The following is a 13,995-nucleotide window of genomic DNA, read 5'->3' as shown; positions in this document are numbered from 1 at the left end:
TGCCTCCCAGGCGTGTTTCCTGTTATCACCCCACACCAGGCCAGGCACCTGGGGCTGGGTTCCTTCGGTTCTTGCTGTCCCCACGACCACCTGGAGTTCCTGTCTTCCTGGGTCTGGGGAATACAGAGTGATCTGACTCTCCTGCCACCCCTGAGTTTTCCCACTGTACCACTTGGGGTCGTTAGCTCTGACAAGGGGTCGACCTGCTGCTGCCGCCACAGAAGCACCAGAAGAGCTGTAAAAACAGGAGCCTCACCCTTAAGGCCCAGATCCTGACATTCCAAAGCTCCAGTGTTCTGGTTGTCTGATTCTATGCAACAAACCTCTCAAAACTCAGACCTGTCACCACCCAGCACATGAATCTGCACTGCCCAGGGTTGGGCCCGGAGGCTCCTCCCTGTCCCATGCACTTCAGCTGGGGCCTCACTCACATGGCCTGCTTGCATGCTGCAACCCAAGAGGCCTCTCACCTGGGCAGAGAGGGGCTTCCAACTATGAGCGACTGTGAGCAACTCCCAGTGCCTGGCATTTGCCTGGTACTCAGTGGGTGCTTAATAGGTACTGAATGAATAAATAAATCCTTCCTCTGACACTATGGCTCCAGCCGATTATGACCCCACACACTCCTCCAGTGTTCCTCTCCCAAGCCTAGTGCTCTACTCCCCAACAAGTTCCTCAAAGCACTAGCACTCTCCATCAACATTCATTCAATTATTCTTTCATTCAAGTGACAAATATTTTGTAAGCACCTACTCTGTTAGGCATCGTCTTAGGCTTTGAAGGATACAGTAGGGAATAAATGGTTTTCTCTGTTTAGAATGTTCATTTTCCTCTCCTCCATCTATTCCTAGCAAACTCCTACTTATCCTTCAAAACCCAACCGCAACATCCCATTCTCTGGGAAGCCTTTTCCCAGACTTCTGCCTCAGCCACTGACGTGGGACATCTCTCTCTCTCTACCACTCTCAAGTCTTGTGTGGCCCATCCCATGACAAGGACCTGGGGTTGGGACTACCCAAAGTGGGGGAAGGTTGGGAGACAGGGGCCTGCAGGGAGAGGTAAGGATGGATGTCTCTGCTGACAGCTCTGTTCAGGAGCATAACGGGGCTTCCAACTCCTACCGCCTCCCTCAGGCTCATTTTCGAGTCACTCAACAACTGTATTCCAGAAAAGAATACAGAGAATTCCAGAAAAACATTTGCTTCATTGACTACACTAAAGCCTTTGACTGTGTGGATCACAAGAAACTGTAGAAAATTCTTCAAGAGATGGCAATACCAGAACACCTTACCTGCCTCCTGAGAAATCTGTATGTAAGTCAAGAAGCAACAGTTAGAACTGGACATGGAACAATGAACTGGTTCCACATTGGGAAAGGAGTATGTCAAGGTTGTATATTGTCACCCTGTTTATTTAACTTACATGCAGAATACATCATGCAAAATGCTGGGCTGGATGAAGCACAAGCTGGAATCAAGATTGCCGAGAAAAATATCAATAACCTCAGATATGCAGATGACACCACCCTTATGGCAGAAAGCAAAGAGGAACCAAAGAGCCTCTTGATGAAAGTGAAAGAGGAAAGTGAAAAAGCTGGCTTTAAACTCAACATTCAGAAAACTAAGATCATGGCATCAGTCCCATCACTTCATGGCAAATAGATGGGGGAAACACTCATCTCAAAGTAATGTCAAAATTCTCCAAGCTACGCTTCAACAGTACTTGAACAGAGAACTTCCAAACGTTCAAGCTGGATTTAGAAAAGGCAAAGGAACCAGAGATCAAATTGCCAACATCTGTTGGATCATCAAAAAAGCAAGAGAGTTCCATAAAAACAACTACTTCTGCTTTATTGACTATGCCAAAAACTCTGACTGTGTGGATCACAACAAACTGGAAAATTCTTCAAGAGATGGGAATACCAGACCACCTTACCTGCTCCTGAGAAATCTGTATGCAGGTCAAGAAGCAACAATTAGAACCAGACATGGAAAAATAGACTGGTTCCAAACTGGGAAGGGAGTAGGTCAAGGCTGTATATTGTCACTCTGCTTATTTAACTTATATGCAGAGTACATCATGTGAAATGCCGGGCTGGATGAAGCACAAGCTGGAATCAAGATTGCCAGGAGAAATATCAATAACATCAGATACGCAGTTGACACCAACCTTATGGCAGAAAGCGAAGAACTAAAGAGCCTCTTGATAAAAGTGAAAGAGGAGAGTGAAAAAGTTGGCTTAAAACTCAACATTCAGAAAACTAAGATCATGGTATCCAGTCCCATCACTTCATGGCAAATAAATGGGGAAATAATGGAAACAGTGACAGACTTTATTTTGGGGGGCTCCAACATCACTGCAAATGGTGACTGCAGCCATGAAATTAAAAGATGCTTGCTCCTTGGAAGAAAAGCTATGACCAACCTAGAAAGTGAAGTGAAGTGAAAGTCACTCAGTCGTGTCCGACTCTTTGTGACCACACGAACTGTATAGTCCATGGAATTCTCCAGGCCAGAATACTGGAGTGGGTAACCTTTCCCTTCTCCAGGGGATCTTCCCAACCCAGGGATTGAACCCAGGTCTCCCGCATTGCAGGTGGATTCTTTACCAGCTGAGCCACAAGGGAAGCCCTACCTAGACAGCATATTAAAAAGCAGAGACAAAAAAAAAAATAAATTAATTTAAAAAAATAAAAAAATAAAAATAAAAAGCAGAGACATTACTTTGCCGACAAAGGTCAGTCTAGTCAAAGGTATGGTTTTTCCAGTAGTCATGTATAGATGTGAGAGTTGGACTAGGAAGAAAGCTGAGCACCGAAGAATTGATGCTTTTGAACTACAGTGTTGGAGAAGACTCTTGAGAGTCCCGTGGACTGCAAGGAGATCCAACCAATCAATCGTAAAGGAAATCAGTCCTGAATATTCATTGGAAGGACTGATGCTGAAGCTGAAACTCTAATCTTTTGGCCACCTAATGCAAAAAACTGACTCACTGGAAAAGACCCTGATGCTGGCAAAGACTGAAGGCGGGAGGTGAAGGGGATGACAGAAGATGAGACGGTTGGACGGTATCACTGACTCGATGGACATGAGTTTGAGCAAGCTCCGGGAATTGGTGATAGACAGGGAAGCCTGGCATGCTGCAGTCCATGGGGTCACAGAGTTGAACACAACTGAGCGACTGAACAGCAACTATATGGAGAAAAGGCTGCCAGATGAACCTTTTATTTGCACTGAAATGACCAAGAGCCATGAATCCAAGCTCAGCAGCAGTACAGAGGGCACCTGGAATAGGGGGGGGACAAATGAGGGGCTAGGACAGGGAGATGGAGCAGATTTGAACATCAGACCCCAGGAGAAGTGAAAGCAGATTCAGTTTGCCTAGGCTTCTGGTGTGGGGCTACCATGCCGCAGCAGGGGTCAGGGCAGGGCCACAGTGGTAGGTGGCAGGAGGGCCCATTGGTCAGTCCCTGGAAGTTCCTCCTGCTATCTGACCCCAGGTTTGCATGCTGTAACTCCATCCCAACTCTCAGTTGGTCTTCTCAGGTTCCTGGGGACTCGGGCTTCTCCCCCTACTGCCTCTTGGTCTCTCCGAAGGTTCTGGCCCAAGTAGCTCCCCTGGGACCATACAGCCAGCCTCCTGCCAGCGGGGGCCTGGAGGCTGGGTCAGAGTAGTGTGATCTCGCTGGGGGGCAGCGTGAGCCGCTTCTCGCGAGCACTGAGAAGGTTCTCCACATGCACGGCCACCACCCGACACAGCTCCAGGCCCTGCAGGAGAGACATGAGTCCACACTGCACAGCTCTCCCAGGGAGAGACATGGCTGGGAGAGAGGTGGAGGCCAGACTCTTCCTCGACTGGGGTCCCACCCTCGTCCCCACCTCCTAAGGGCCCCAGGAGAAGCTCTGGCAGCTGGAAAGGAATTTTGTGCTGCAGGCGGGAAGGGGTGAGCCAGGTGGAGACCCACACATTCACCAGCTCTGCTGCATGTAACCTGGGCCGGTTACCACACCTCCGTCACCCTCAGCGGCCTTGTCCCTGGGGTCTCGGTTTCCCAGGGCCTGCCTCACAGGGTCGTGGCGAGGATGACATGAGACTTCAAGACATGTAAATCCTTCATATTTAAAAACTATTAGCCCTGTCAATAAATGAGCTGCCACAGTTACCACCTGGTACCCACGGCCTAGAATGAACTGGGCCCCAGCCTCAGGGCTCCCATGGGTGGGGGGAAGAGAGTGCTGCAACCAAGTGGAGAAGCCAGAAACGCTGCCTCTTCCTCCTCCTCCTCCATCCAACTACCTCCTAAGCATCCACTACACACTGGGGACTGTGCTATGAACACCATGTGGACACTGCCCTGCCTTCTTGCGGCTCACGTTCTAATGGGGAGAAGGACAACCTGATAACTAATAACGAAGTGACTTCCAAGCCACATGAGACCTACTGAGGCAGAGAGAGTGAATTATCAGGAGGATCAGGGGAGGCTTTAAGAAGGAGGTGATGTTTGTGCTGAAACTGGAATAAAGGGAGGGAAGAAGCCCTGTGATGCAGGGGGAGTGTGTCCCAGGCAGAGGGGACAGCAAGTGCAACAGGAGGGTGTTCTGGGGCAGGGAGGGGGCAAGGCAGGGTGGGGGAGGTGAGGTCACAGAGGTAAAAAGAGGAGGGGGCAGGGACAAGAAGGACTGCTGGGTTGGGGCCCAAGCCTGCGAACGTTGGAGGTTGAGGGGTAGAGGCCTACTGGCCTCCAAGGGTGACACCAAGGGAGAGAAATAGGAGGCTGTCTCGCAGAGCAGCTATGGAAGCCTCCCCTGTGGGGTGGGCCCAGCCTTGCACCAGTTAGAGGTCGTCCAGGGAAGGGGGCTCTAGAGGGGGCCCAGGAAGCAACAGACGGGCAGGTCCGAAGAGGTGGGGTCTCTGGCGGAGTCCAGGAAACAGGCTGAGTCCAGGTGAGGGCAGGATCAGTGTGACCTCAGCAGGAACAGGACTAGGGGGCAGTGGGAAGCAGACTGATCCCCAGTCGCAGGCTCTCCAAGAAGCATGGCAAGGGGCCGTGCTCCAGCCTTGACCCTCAGGGGCAGGGCTAGGGTGGTGGGAGCCCCTGTCTCATGCCCTGGAAAGCAGCCCAACTAATATAGGCCCTGCCTTGGGGTGGGGGAGTTCTGGGCCCACATCTTGAGGGGTGCAGTGGGCTGGCAAGGACAGACAGGTGGGCCCAGTCCCATTCAGCCCCTTCTCAGGACCTCAGCCCCCTCTCCAGCAGGTGAGAACTCTGGTCTGGCCCTGCCCCAGGGGCTGCGAGACATGGACCCGGCTGACCTAGAGGACTTGGCTTTTGAGAAGCACCCTCTCCATCTGTCAAGCCCCGGCCCCACAGTCCAGCCTCCAAGCTTTAGCCCAGGTGAACTGCCCATGTCCCTGCCCACCTAGCAACCTTCTATGGCTCCCAAGTGCCCTTGGGAGGAGGCCCAGGTTCTTAGCTTTATATTCAAGGACCCTTAGGACCTCCCCAGTTTCCCATCGAATACCTCATTCTTCTGCAAACAACCTGGGCCCTTGTTTCTAGGATCCCACCACCAAGATACCTCTCCAAGACCACCCCAAGATCCACAGGTCTGTGTAGTGTGGGCTTAGCTCTGTCCCCTACGCTGGACTGGACACTCCCCAGAACTTGGCCGGGCCGAGGAGCGCCTAGTGTGCAGAATTCGGGAGTGGAGGCTGGGCAAGTCCCCTGGGGGCCCACCTGCGCCAGCTGCAGCTGCACGGTGTGCTGGGCAGTGACATCGCCGAGCGCGACCTCTACATAGGGGCAGCTAGAGCCAGCTGTGGGCCGCTGGGTCCGCGTCGACTGGATCTCCTTCAGGGGGAACTTCACCATCAGCTCCTGGCGGGAGATGGGGAACAGATAGGCTTGGGGATGGGACAGTCTCACCTAGTGGTACCCCTGCCCTAAAGGACAGATACGCAGGGGGCAAGACACCCCGGTTCGAGCACTCGTCCCCCAGTGACCGGCTGTGTAACCCGGAGCAAGCAGCTTTACCTCTCTGGACCTCAGCTTCTCACCTGTGACATTATTTCAACAATGCTGCACGTGTGCAGCGTACCAGGCACCGCTCTAAATGCTGGAGCTCCAGGCAATGCCGGTGTGCCCTGACCTTCCTGCCTCTTCACACCCACCCCTCTGGCTCGGAGCGTTCTTTCTGGCCCCGGCAGCTAACGCAGAGCTTCCCCGGCTCACCTCAGGAGAAGCCAGAGTGATGAGAGCCAGCGGCCCCTTGTGACAGATGGACAGAGCAGACGGACACCCCAGCTTTCCCGCCTGAAGAACGGGGCATCCTCTGAGGCTGGTGCTCCCCACTGGACTGAGTCCCCGTGCCCACAGTGGGAACCTGGATGCTCACAGGCCCTGCCCTGGCTGTGACCTCCTCCTGGTCTCTCTTCCTCGCTCCATTGTTTCCACACAAGCCACTTGCCCTGGAGCCCTCGTGTCAAGGTCCACTTCCAGAGGAAGAACTAAGAATGGGGGCAGCAGGTCCCTTTTGTTCTGGACTGCATTGTGTCCCCAAATCCTGACCCACCCCCTCAGAACCTGGAGACAGGTCTTTGAAGAGGGGAGTCAGGCTAGGGTGGGCTCCCATCCCACGGGTCCTTACGAGAAGAGGACCTTGGGATTCATGGACCCCAGAGAAAGGGCCATATGAGGACTCAGCCAGGATGGCCATCTACGAGCAAGGAGGGAGGCCTCAGAGGAAACCGACCCTGCCAACACCTTGATCTTGGCCATCCGGCCTCCAGACTCACAGAAACGGTTTCTTGGCTGAGGCTCTGGCAGAGCCACACAGGCTCTGCAGGTCAGCGTACTTCCCCTGTTTCACCTGGACAACAGCCTGCGTCATCTTCCTAGGTGAGGAAGAAGGGGGCGGAGCCTCACCCAAGGTCACACAGGTGTGAGCAGTGGAGCTGGACGTCCCTGGGGGCAGGGGTGGGGCAGGGCAGCGCCAGGCTGAGCCACTCACATGGGTCTCAGTGCTGAGAAAGTTGAGGCCGTTCTGGTTGACAGCGAGGATGGAAGGGGCGGGCACAGCCGCTGTGCTGCAGCTTTGGACCAGGAAGAAGGAGGAGCCGAACATGGGTGAGGCACTGAGGAGGCCTGGGGGTGGTGGTCAGGCGACAAGGGCTCATCAGTGCATAAGCCCACCCCTCCCCCACAGCCCATCCAGCAAGGAGCCCCCAGCCTGGTGCCCCTCCTGCCAGTGCTGCTGCCCACCCTGCACCTTCCTCCATCCCTGCTGGGCTCCCCAGCCTAGGTGGGGCCTTGGAAGGCCTTTAGAAACCTGACACCAAAGATGCTTTTGTACAAAGGAAAAGGCCTCCTCACCACCCTCCTCAGCCAGGCCCCCACGACTCCCTCCCCAGCCCAACTCCTTCTCACCCAGAAACTGGGCGCGGGCCTGGTGGGGGCTGAGCGCCTGCATCTGCTGCCGGTGCTGGCCAAGCAGGTGGAGCCACGTCGAGCTGGCCTCGGTGTGGTACAGCTGGGCTGGGATGTACCCCTGGGCCTCCCGCCTGGCGGGCAGGGAAAAGCTGGCTGACCATCAGGGCTTCCACCAAACCTTCTGACGGCTTAACGCTGGGGGAGCGCGGACGACAGGGTGGGGACAGGCGGTGGTACAAGTGGGGCTGGGCACACAGCATGCGCTCAGTAACCGCTGGCTAACACCACTGGGCTCCTTGCTTGCTGACAAGGGAAAGCGGGCTCTGAGGAGTTCACCAGCTCACCCAGGGTCATACAGTGATCCCACATGGGTTCGTCCTTTGTAGTCCCCGGCCCCTGAGGAGTAGCCCAGGCCAGAGGGGTAAGAAGGAAGCCCAGGGTGGGGGAACATCAGGGCAGCACAGCAAACCCCAGCAGAGCAGAGCAGTGGCCTCCAGATGACCCCCAGGACCCTCAACTCCCACCTGTCTAGGCCTCCCCTGACCATATGCTGGCGGCCCTAAGGCAGCCCTGGCCTCAGGACATCTGAAAAATGCCAACAAGTACCAGTCTGGGCTGAACACTGGGGTAGGGAGGGATGTCAGGGGAACCCCTAAAAGACTCTCCAGGCTACATCTTTCCTTCTCTGCACTGCTAGGTAAGAACCTGGCCCCCGGACCCTCCCCAGGTCTGAATCCTGGTCGCCCCACTCTGGGGAAGCCATATCCCCTCTCTGGGGCTGAGTTTCCTCATCTGCAAGAGGGGACATTAGAGTGCAGTTTGGGGCATCTGCCAGAGCGATGCGTGCAGATGCCACGCAGAGAGTAAGGGCGCCACTACTGTCTCCATCCGGGCCTGGGGACACCTGTATGTGCTTCCTCCACTTTCCCTTCCATCATAGCATCAGAAGGGTGTGAGTGTTGCACCCTTACAGCGGGACATACCCTGTCCACACACTGCCTTACAGTTATTCACAGCAGGGGCTCTCATAGTGTGGTCGAGGGCCTGGGAGGGCAAAGTCACCTCCGTAACAATCTGAGCGGTCATCTGCCTCCCCCTCGCTCTCTCACAAGTGCAGGTGCAGAGGCCACATGACCTGTGCAGTCACAACAGACTGACCGAGAAGCAGGGATGGGTATCCAGCTGTCAGCTATTAAGCCAGATGGTACAGATTTGCAAAGGGTAAACCAGTGCAGCAGCTCTCACTGGAACTCTTGGCAAAATACACTTGTGTTTTCATGACTTATTTATATTAACACGTAATGTTACCTTACACTATTTGTATTATCATATGTCCACATTTATCTTAATGTTAATATGTAGTGTCCTTGTTTTTCATTAATAAATCAGTATTTTAAGTTGTTTCTGTTTTCATTTTGAATAGTGTAAATATATCAATAGATACGACCCACAGACACAGCAGCTCTTTGGGGACCAAGTTTCAAGAGGAAGAAGATGGAGAGTGTGGGGACGACCGAGGTCCCATCGCTTCGAGAACATCAGTTTAAAGGCCACCTGACACCCCACAATTTAAGGCATCCTCTGCTGTTGGAGGTTGTCGATGCCATCACAGTGGACATTTCTGTGGCCGACGTTCTCTGCAGGGCTGTGTGTACTTCCTGGGCCACAGTGTATGTGTCCTGAACGCATTTTACACTTGTTTGCTCTGAGCTATTAATACCAGTTGGAAGTGACATGTCCTGCTGGGAGGCAGGGTCCTAGCTGGACAGGCTGAGCTGAAGGGTGGTGGGAAGCTCAGGGGTGGGGCAGGGGTGGGAGGGCGCTCACACGCTGGGCAGGTAGAAGTGGTCCTTGGCCCGGTGCTGCAGCGCAGCCAGCTTGGACACCTGCTGAAGCTGCTGCTCGTTGGGCCGGCCAGCTGGCACGCTGCTGAAAAGGCCCTTCAGGTAGTCGGGCAGCACCTACGGGGGTGGGAAGAATGTTGGCGAGGGGCTGCAGAAGGCCAGGCACACAACCAGGGACGTCCAGACACAGATGCTGAGCTGTGCCAGGGTCATGCTTCTGGGGAGGGGGCGGTCACTTTCCTGGGCTTCGGGGAGCAGTGACAGAAGCACCTGAATGGTAAGCGGGGAGGGCCGTGGCTTGGAAGCCACAGGAACTGGGGAAGCGCTGGCCCCTGCTCTGCAGAGTGCAGGACCCAGGGGTCGTGTTTCCACAAGTCCCAGGGATGCTGCTGGCTGGCCCACAGGCACAAGAGCCCAGTGACGGGCCTTGGACACAGAATGACCGCAGCTTCGGGCCCCAGCTTCTGAGAAGCACGCTGTCTCTACTTAGCGTGTCTGCGAGGGTCCGCACATGAGGGAGACCCCGACTTTGTCAGGACCACTGCCCTGACTGAGATGACCTAGTCCAAAAGGGGAGTGACAGCGCCCCAGTGTGAAAAGGCCAGGCAAAGTCTCAGAGCAGGGGACTTCCCTGCTGATCTAGTGTTTAAGAATCTGCCTTCCAAGTCAGGGGACACGGGTTCAATCCCTGATCGGAGAGTTAAGATCCCACATGCCTCGTGAGAACTAAGCCTGCAGGCTGAAACTAACCCAACATAGTCAAATAAATAAAAATTTAAAAAAAAAATGCTACTGAGCACGGGACAGGCGAGGTGCTCAGCGCTGGAGGGGAGCAGGAGGAAGGAGGTCAGAATGGCCTGAAAACATGTCACCTGGGCAGCCTGGCTGGAGGGGCCCAGACCAGCAGCAACACAGGAAGAACAGGCTGGCCCGGGTGACAGAGGCCTGTGAAGTAGGAAGTGAGGGTGACAATGACATGCCCACATGGGGACCAGAGGCCTCGGGGCTGGAATCACGAAGGCCTCGGATGCCAAGCCCGGGGGAGCCCGGAGACTCCGGAGCTGGCCACACGCCCGGACCTGGTTGTAGTGCATGGTCACGTAGAGCTCGTTGTCGAACTTGAGCGGCTGGTCCCAGAGCACACGCCGGAACCACAGTGCATAGCCACCGTCCACCTGCGCCATCTCCGAGGCCACGTCCAGGATGTAGGCGCGCCGGCTGAGTGGACACACATGCTGGCCTGCGGGGAGCGCGGGCAAACATGGCGAGCCCCCTCCCTGCTCTGGGGCACGGCTTCCTTGGTGAACAGGACAGGGGGCCCTGATTTGTGGCAGTTGTGCCCCCAGGTGGGAATAATGCTCAAAGTTCAGCTTGCCTGGGCCTAGGGAGGTGCCCCACCCAGGTGCTGCTCAGAGAAACCCAGCCTCTCTTCCCTCTCTAGAGGAGGCTGCACCCGGAGAAGCACGAGAGGCCTCAGGTCCTCTTCTGTAGGACTCCTATGGGGAGACCCCTGCTGGGCTCCCGGGGGTGAGGGGAGGATGCGGGTCTGGCACTGAGTGGGTCTCGGCCGTAAGTTTTTATTTCCTGAAGTGACATTTCTGCTCCCTGTCCCACACCTTTGAAAAATTTTACTGAAAATAGGGATGTGGCATGATGATAAAGTCCTGGCTCTGACCCTGGGCAAGTCCCTTGGGCTCCGTGGCAGGCTGAGAAACAGGCTGACCTCAAAATGCTCCCGTCCTAATCCCCACCTGCCATGAACGCACACCTTTATGGAGAGGAGACATGGAGTGTGATTAAGGGTCTTGAGAGGGGAGATAATCACAGGGACCCAAGTGGACCCAGCATAATCTCGAGGGGCCTATGAGAAGGAGGCAGGAGGATCACGAAAAGAGACTGGAAGAGGCTACACTGCGGGCTTTGAAGACGGAGGAAAGGGCCATGAGCCAAGGGACTTGGGTGCCTATGGAAGCTGGAAAAGGCGAGAAACAGACTCCTAGAGCCTCAGAAGGACTCGGCCCTGGGGACGTTCCGACTTTCAGAACCATAAGATCATACACGTGTGCTGTTTGAAGTCACCAAGTGATTTGTTATGGCAGCAACAAGAGACTAATACAGGCTCCCTGGGCCTTGGTTTTCCCATCTGTAAATGGGAAGGACAACACATTTCATTTCATGGGGTCCTGGTGGGATAGTTGATGGGATTAAGTGCTGTCAGTTGTCACCTCTGTTCCGTGAGCTCCCTTACTAAGATTATTTTGTTACTGCCTTCTCCACCCCCATGTCATGCTGGACTCAGGCAGGGCTGAGGACATGTGTTTCAGAGCTGAGTAGCCCGAGAGCCAGCTGGAGTTGGGTGAGACTGACCGGCCAGTGGCAGAAGCTCAGCCATGTTCTAGAGCAGGTGGGCTTCAGGGACAAAGGGTTTGGCCTCATGGAGAAGGGCCAGGTGAGGCCGAGGGTGGGGCTCCTTTCAGCCGCTATGAGGACAGAGGAGGCAGGAAAAAGTACTTGCACATGTGGGTTACAGGAGCCACATTCTGTTAAGTCCTGCCCTCCCAGAGGGCAGGGCCTACTGAGCACTCCGGGGGGCAGATGGCGGCATGGGGGAGCCCTGTCTTCCACCATCTCACAGCCTGACAGACCAGATGAGTTCACACAGATCGAAGTGGGGTGGTGGGGGTCAGATGCGGGGCTGGGGGTTCTTGGTGCAGAGGCTCCTGCACCCGGGCGGGGGGCTTTTTGGAGGAAGCGGCATCTAATCAGGGCCTCACAGTTGGGATGGGGGCCATGGGCCCAGTTTGCCTCATCCTCTGGCTGCTCACCTCTGTTGGTTACAACAAAGATGACGTACTCATCAAAGGCCTCAGGGCGGGTCAGAGCCATCTCAGCACAGAGCTCTTCTACTACGTCCAGGGCCACCTGTGGATGGGGGAAGTGAGAGGCTGGGCCAGCCAGGTGACCTCTGCCCTGAGCCCTCCCTGGCCCCCCTGCAGAGGCTAGGCTCCCGGGGCCCCGGGTCAGCCCTACATAGGGAAGGACGCAGCTTCCGGAGTTGTGGGTCCCAAGTCTGCCCATCTCTCATTTGCAGCCTGACTCTGAGCTGAAGGCCACCCACCCTCCTCCCCTAGGCTCAGGCTTGGGCTGCAACAGAGAGCTAAGTCCTGACTCATGGGGGTGGTAGGGGGTGGCTCAGCACCCTTGGGGTCCCACTCCCCAGACACTCCTTCACTCACAGTGCATGTTTTGATCTTAAGATGGCGCTCCAGGCCCCCGGGGAGAAGAAAGAGCTGCCTCTTGGAACTGCGGCCGGCCTGGGGGAAGGTGCGGAGAGAGGAGAGGCTGGGATCTCATCAGGGTCTCACCCAGCCCCGGTCCCCTCCACGGGCGTGCCAGGGCCGACACAGGGGTCTCTGGGTAGGCCGTCCCCCTCCCCAAGCCCCGCGTTCGCTCACCAACATGGCCCGCAGCTCCATGCTGCCCGGGAGCTCCAGGCGGCCGCCGAAGCGCAGCGTCTTCTTCAGGTTCTGCTCACAGGCCTTGGCAATCCCTGCAGAGACTGGGGTTAGCGGGGCTGGGGCAGGCCCAGCAGAAGAGCTCCTCTGGCCCCAGCCCCAAGCCCCCTTGGTGGGGCCTGCTCTCCCCCCAGTGGCCACAGAGACCATTCAGAGGGCAGTGACTGACCCAAGGTTAAGAGCCAGAGTACAAGGGCTGGGTTTGAACCCACATCCTTTCGGAGGCCTGCACGCCTCGGTTATCCATGAGCCCCCGGAGACAGCTGGTGCCAGGGGCTCGTCCCTGGGGGCTGGGGCCAGAGTCTCCATGCAAGAGACCGTGTCATCTGCTTCTCCGTTTCTCTGGCTAAGTGGTGCCCTCGCCCCACTCTGGGGAGGGGCCAAGTCAGAGAGTTTGGGGGCACATTCAACCCCCTTCCCTGGAGCTGATGCAGGGGTGTTTGTTGATTGACTCAAAGAGGAGGCTTCAGAGGCAGAGAGGATGAAGTCTCATATCTCCTCCATGGCTGCCATGGTAACCACAGGTGCCCTGACCTCTCTCCTAGGTGGGACCCAGGGGTTCCTCCGGAAGCTAGACTTTGGGTGAGGCTGAGGAGCAGCCCCTTTCCTCTAAATTTCTCGGGGAAAAGGCCAAGACCCTGCCACCAGCGCCCTCTCAAGACCCTTGTTGATTCCCAAAGACCAGAGAAAGGGCCATGCCGCCTCCTCCTCCTCTCCCACATGCCACACATCATCTCCGGTCTTTATGCCTGCTACTGACTTCATCTAGAAATCCCTCCTCTGTGCTCATTACCCAGAGCAACACTTCCTCCGGGAAGCCATCCCTGATATGCCATCCTCCCTGTCATATCAGATAACCCATGGCATCAGCCCCTGTGGGACCTCTGCCAACGTTTGGGGACAGGATTGATATTAATAAGCACTGCCTGGGCAATAAGGGCTAGGCCCTCCTGCTGGCTGCCCAGCCAGCCCTCGTATGGTGCAGACAAGCCCCTCACCCTGGAAGGGCAGGCCTGGGGTCCGGCTCACGTCTTGGAGGAAGTGGGTGAGGTGCGGCTGGAGGACCTCAGAGCAGCTGTGGTAGGCGGCCACGATGTACAGCAGCCTCCAGCCTCGCTGGCAGCTGTCCCTGCAAGCACACACAGGCTCCATCGCAGTGGCCACTGCTCTGCAGCCACACCAGGTGTCTCCCCGCCCACCAGGCTCT

General features: G+C 55.9%; 1 protein-coding gene across 1 annotated transcript in view; it reads right to left on the bottom strand.

Moving 5' to 3' along the window:
- Nucleotides 1–3,155: 3,155 nt before the first annotated feature.
- Nucleotides 3,156–13,995, bottom strand: part of MYO15A (myosin XVA) — a 45,984-nt gene continuing 35,144 nt past the window's right edge. The window contains exons 56-65 of the mRNA XM_040245820.1: nt 13,787–13,917; nt 12,729–12,823; nt 12,510–12,587; nt 12,099–12,195; nt 10,353–10,513; nt 9,257–9,390; nt 7,427–7,560; nt 7,011–7,144; nt 5,738–5,878; nt 3,156–3,767 (exon numbers count right to left, since the gene is read on the bottom strand). Of these exons, the coding sequence (XP_040101754.1) occupies nt 3,666–3,767; nt 5,738–5,878; nt 7,011–7,144; nt 7,427–7,560; nt 9,257–9,390; nt 10,353–10,513; nt 12,099–12,195; nt 12,510–12,587; nt 12,729–12,823; nt 13,787–13,917 (1,207 nt within the window). The 3' untranslated portion in view covers nt 3,156–3,665. The remainder of the gene's footprint in view (nt 3,768–5,737; nt 5,879–7,010; nt 7,145–7,426; nt 7,561–9,256; nt 9,391–10,352; nt 10,514–12,098; nt 12,196–12,509; nt 12,588–12,728; nt 12,824–13,786; nt 13,918–13,995) is intronic.

This window comes from Oryx dammah, unplaced genomic scaffold (assembly GCF_014754425.2).
Source record: "Oryx dammah isolate SB20612 unplaced genomic scaffold, SCBI_Odam_1.1 HiC_scaffold_8, whole genome shotgun sequence".
Taxonomy (NCBI): Eukaryota; Metazoa; Chordata; class Mammalia; order Artiodactyla; family Bovidae; genus Oryx; species Oryx dammah.
The sequence above is the reverse complement of the archived record's forward strand: the minus strand, read 5'-3'. Positions and strand labels throughout refer to the sequence as shown.